The 5651-nt window shown below is 41.2% G+C and overlaps 1 protein-coding gene across 1 annotated transcript in view; it reads right to left on the bottom strand.

Annotated features, from left to right (window-relative positions):
• The window catches only part of TMEM71 (transmembrane protein 71), a 38699-nt gene extending 35314 nt beyond the window's left edge, over nt 1–3385 (bottom strand). The window contains exons 1-3 of the mRNA XM_019651275.1: nt 3257–3385; nt 1683–1758; nt 367–427 (exon numbers count right to left, since the gene is read on the bottom strand). Of these exons, the coding sequence (XP_019506820.1) occupies nt 367–427; nt 1683–1722 (101 nt within the window). The 5' untranslated portion in view covers nt 1723–1758; nt 3257–3385. The remainder of the gene's footprint in view (nt 1–366; nt 428–1682; nt 1759–3256) is intronic.
• Between the last annotated feature and the right edge of the window lie 2266 nt (nt 3386–5651).

Here is a 5651-nt window from a genome sequence, read left to right as displayed (position 1 = left end):
GATCGATCTTTGCTCTTTATATAAATAAATGACCCTTGAAAAACATAGACAAAATATATCATGACTTTTCCCACAACCCCATACATTTGAGAAAAGTATTGCAAACATCAGTATTCAGGAGTTTCTCTACTCACCAAACAACTCACATTTGCCTGCACGTTTACAGCCTCCTCCACAACACGCACACAATTCATTGTTAGGTTAGGCAAGTTTTCATTTTGTATGTACATGGGACTGAAAATATATACCTATCCCCACACTGGATGACACTTAAAGCTAATACTTTTAAACCAAGAATGCAACAAAATAACGCATGCAGGAGGAGAGTTTGATTTTTTTTTTTCTTGTGAAAGCCCCATGGAATACCTTGGGAAGATGCAGGTGGAAGACAGCTCTCCAGCGCGTTCTATCTGGGACCTGGAAGAACCTGCATAAGCAAACAAGAGAGGACAAATGGAGCACGCCTTACCAACACGCACAACTGCGAACAGTGGAGCTGTAAAGAAGGTGCGGAGAGCTGATGTCCCAGCCTCAGCAGACACTCCAACCGGTGCCGCCATCCAGTGAGTCAGTACTAACACCGTTCGGCAGCAGCCCTCTCCAGGAAGGCAGAAACCACCCAAGGGCTTCTAGCCTCTGGTTCTTCTCCCATTCAGCACTTCTTTAGAGGGCCGTTATTATTATTCTCACTCACAGGATCAGGCAATAACAAATCATTAGCATCACTGACTCATGCAGAGGAGGACGAAAACATCACGTGTGAAACTATAGAAAACCAAAGTCAATTAATTACCCCATGTGCTGGTTATTTTAGCTTACTCAGTATTCTGAGGAATTCAATCATCTGCCTGAAAGCTCTCTCATTAGTGCCTTGTAAGGCAATTCTATGGTAAAATAATGAGCGAAAGGCATTAGTAGAGGAAATAAGTTTTGTTTCATAGACATGATTTTCTAACGTATGAAGCAGGTCAGTATTCTTAACTTTAAAAGAAAAATAGCATCCATTCATTCATTCCAGTTGAACCAACGATGTGGCAATAGATTTCAATCAGGGAAAGTTGTAGTTGCTTAATATTTTAAACTCTAAAGCAGAATTTTGTATATTATATAGGAGTGGTGTAAATACTTGTACTAGACAGGCTCTGCAAAATTTGATTCCATTACTGACAATTAATATCTAAGCAAAGAAAGGAATTTAGATGTTCAGATTGGGCTGGTTGATTTGAAAGGAGAAAATTGTAGACCTGTGAGGGGGGGCTAGAAGCAGGGTTGGGGAGACAAATGACAAGAGGAAGGAAGAAACTTGAAACCACTACCGTTTTAACAACTGTGTTAACAACGCCCTTATTTTCTGCAAGTAGCTATCAAAATCATTCAGTATTTTTTATAGACAGTTTTGCATCTTAATAGTAGCGGATAAACAATCTCCTTTTACATTTATGCACAGGCATCTAAAAAAAAACGGTGATTTTTTTTTCTACTAAAAGGAAAAATACCACATTTCTCTCAAGGAAAGAAATGAAGTCAAAATCATTGCCAAAGTGAACACTGGCATTTAAGAAGCACAAGCTACTGACAGATGGTTAATGGTATGAGTATCAGCAAAATCAAAGCAAGGAAATTGCTCAGAGAAGTCTAATCATTCAAAAGATAATTGCGTATAGCAGTTCGCCCACATTTACTTGCCACTGGTGTTGACATCAGTTGAGATATTTGGTACATCTTGGGAAGGCTGCTTGTTCAAACTTCACAGATTTTCTGCAAAAGACGTTAAAAAAAAAAGGTGGATTATATATTAAAAATAGAAAAGTGATGCCAAAACAGATGGCATCGACTAATTGCACTAGTCAGATTTGTTTACTGAAATAATACAGTGATAGAGGATGGAAGGCAGGAGGCTGGACTGAAGGACCACTGAGGTGGTGTCTGCTGCTACGATTTTGTTGGTACATTTTCCATTGTCTTGATCAGTGCATGCAAATAATTTTTTTCTGTACATACGATCAACATTTGATTTGGGAAAGCTGGATTTGCAAAGGTTGACTTGTTGTCAAAATAACATAATAAAAATGAGTTACTTGATTCAGAAATCTGAAAAAAGATCAGTTCTAGAGCCCTCTGAATAAACTCATTTATATTTTCATCATCCAGCACCCATCAACTTCACTATCAAGTTTCAAATAATGCTTGGGATGGGTGTCAGAGACAGGTAGGCAGAGAGGGTCTTTTGTATGTGCTATCAGCCTGCTTTGTACTAAAAATAGGACACCACTGGGCAGATTTGAAAACTCAGTTCTCACGGACATATTGTTTACTTTCTCAATTACAAATTAAAAAATTATGTCAACTATGACCATTTACTGCTCATCACATTCATCTACCTTCTGTTGACTATTAAACTTTGTAGGCATCACCATCCTAATAGCTTTATAAGATGGGATGAAATGCTCTTCTGATTCACCCCCTCTATCCACGTTTTTTCTAAATGTGATAACTAGTAATGGATGGTTGTGGTAGCTGTTGTTGTTTAATTTCATACATGAAATTAAGCCAGGATAATTCTATAGCTCTAGATGAATTCTTCCAATAAATTACATAAAAAACCTGTTAGAAAATATTGTTCCTGGCTCATCTAAACCTTTAGATAAGTCAGGAGAACTTTCTGGCATTCCTTGGATAATTAATCTCTAACTTAAAGCACACATTCTCTGATTTCATTTGTTTGGAATATAAAATAGTTTTTGTTTCACTATATATAATAGTATGTCATTTGTCCTTTTGATTTTTTTATCAATATAATATGAATATGCCCAGCCCAAATCACCATATGTTACTTTTCCCCAAGCATTCAGTTTAATTTTAAGCCAAGTCCTGCAGCAGAAAGTAAGGTCTTATGACTATATCTTACAAATACTTGTAGCAGGCTACAGACAGTGCACTAACAGTTAATTGAGTATTAGTAACACTGAAAACGACTTCAGTCACAGTTCTAAAACGTTACAAGCAGCAGATCCTATCTACCAGTTCCATCAAAGCAACAAATCTGTTTGGAAAAATAATGTGCCCACACACGTTCTTTCCAAAGGGAGTTCCCAGCCTCTTCTTTCAGTTGATAGATGACAGCACAATTACTGAAATACGAAGCTTCCCGAGTGTGACAGTCAGCGGAGGAATCCAAGACTTAGCAGTTCTTCAGCTGAAAATACCGTCAGAATGTCAACAGGTATTGAAGTCTCTTAATCAAGGGGAACCCCACCTTTCTCTCACACATCACCGTGTGCAGACATTCGCAGAGAAGTTTTGACTTCAGCGGCCTCTTGTTCTGTTGGTTGTTTCCTAGAATAGAAGAGTGTGTCGTTCTTGGGAAAGTCAGCCTTAAAACCGCCCTTGTTTTCTTTCAAAAACAGCCTGCGTAACCAGAGGCTGAGAGGAAGATTGAGGTCACACTTCCTGTGGGGCTCACATCAGTGGCGTCCAGGCTGAGAGGCATGGGTGAAGACTCAAGAGTGGCTGGTGGACCAGCGGCGAGGGATGTACAGTCCATGCGTCAGGCCATGGATACACCGTGGTCACTGGAGGGATGCTTTGAGCTAACTCGGCGCCCCTAGCTTCGAGAGCATAAGGGAAACTTTCAAAGAAGCAACACCACACTTCTTGCTTATCATCTTCTGGCCATTTTCAGTATGAGTCGTGCATAGTAGTGCTTTGTCCAAATCAATTGAATTTATTGGTGATAATGCACTGATGCTATTAAATTCAGAACACTATTGAATACCAGGAGCCTGAGCTTCTGAAAACGTCTGCAGTGGCAGTATGTGGATCCACGAAAGGTTGGGCTTTACAGAAAACTCTGTGGATGGCATTTTATGTTTTATATTTTAGTATATAAAGTTCCAAGAACTTGATGCTGGTGGGTTCCTACAAATCCCTGCTATTGTAAGTGATAAAAGAAAGACACATTCTAGCAACACTGAAGGTCACTGGGTTGTGGATAGAGTGTGGGTTTTGGAGTCAGGCTGAGCTTCAAACGCAGTCTGCCATACTAGCTGTGTGTTCTCAGATTGGTGACTTAACCTGTTTGAGTTGCAATTTTTTCCGTTATAACCATAATAACATATATTACAAAGGATGGCTTGGAGAATTCAATGAGATAAAAGAGACAAGAAGTAAGCGAGCCTGCAGCTCACATGTGCAAGATGTATTCCTTCTTTGTTTCCAACTTCTCTCCTGAGGCTCCAGTTGGTCAGGCTGGCAGAAAGGTTAATCTCCTTCTTTCTTGGGATTCCCTTTCCCCCTGAGATGATGTCATAGAACATGCCCCAGGCAGCAGAAGCTGTTAGGAGGCGAGTCCGTCTAGTCTGTGGTAGGCAGCTTTCAAAGACAGCCTTCAAGGATCCTTGTATAATCCCCGCCCCTTGAGGGTGCTCTGAAACTACTAACTTCTGAATAGAATAAGGCAGGCTGTCACTACCACAATTAGGTGACTAAAGTCTTCACCTTCTGTCTCGCTGGACTTTCTGTTACCTTCCTAGTTTGTACACTTTGATGAAGCAAGCTGCCATGTTGGAGAAAACACATAGCAAGGATCTAAAGGTTGTCTCAGATGCCGGGGAGGAACGGAGGCCCTCAGTTCAACAGCCAGAAGTCCAGCCAACAGGCACGTGAGCGAGCCTTCTCCGGTGGGGCTTGGAGGTGAATGAAGTCCCAGCTAACACTTCGATTGCAGCCTGTGAAACATCCAGAAGCAGAGGAGCTGGCTTAGCACTACCCGAATTCCTGACCTGTGCGATAATCAGTGGTGTTTTCAGGCATTAAGTTCTCGGGTAACTTTACACAACAACAGATAACTAATCCATAGTCCTAACAAATGTTATCTTCCGAACCATCCATTATTCCGGGCTACATACTTATGGTCAGTGTCTCTCAGCTGCTTTAGCATCATCCTCAGACTGTAGACACATTTATTTAAGATTGTGTCCAGTCACATCTGCCTAGGTTTACCAGATAGCCATTCTGCCCTACAGCTGTCCTGGGAGCCCAGGACTCCCTTTCTTGTAATTCATAGCTCTCTTCCATCTCATCTTCTTCCTGTTCCTCCCATTCTTCCTATTTCTCATCCTCCTCCTTCCGGCTTTAGCTACTATAGTCTAGAGGAAGGGAAAGTCCTTCTGACTTCTTCAAGGCCCTCTTCTCTGGGGCAGCTGGGTGGCTCATTTGGTTAGAGTGCATGCTCTGAACAATAAGGTTGCTGGTTCAATTCCCACATGGAATGGTGGGCTACGCTCCCTCCCCCCACCACCCCCTGCAACCAAGATTGAAAATGGCGACTGGACTTGGAGCTGAGCTGCGCCCTCCACAACTAGATTGAAGGACAATGACTTGACTTGGAGCTGATGGGTCCTGGAAAAAACACTGTTACCCAATAAAAATAAAAAAAAAACCACAAAAAACCCTTTTCTCTGCCTATGCCTATAAATCTCAGCTAACTTTCTGTTCCTAGAGGTTGGAAAGGAGTCCTTTGAAGCCTTGACTGGTCAGTCTCTTTGGTACCAAGCTGTCATCTCTTTGGCTATACATTCGATCGAAAACACTCAATAACTTTTTATCTATTGATTCCAGTCACCTCTCTGTGCCAATATTCATACCTATTG

The sequence above is a fragment of the Hipposideros armiger genome, unplaced genomic scaffold (genome assembly GCF_001890085.2).
Source record: "Hipposideros armiger isolate ML-2016 unplaced genomic scaffold, ASM189008v1 scaffold_157, whole genome shotgun sequence".
NCBI classification, from domain to species: domain Eukaryota; kingdom Metazoa; phylum Chordata; class Mammalia; order Chiroptera; family Hipposideridae; genus Hipposideros; species Hipposideros armiger.
This window is presented reverse-complemented; position numbering and strand designations above follow the sequence as displayed.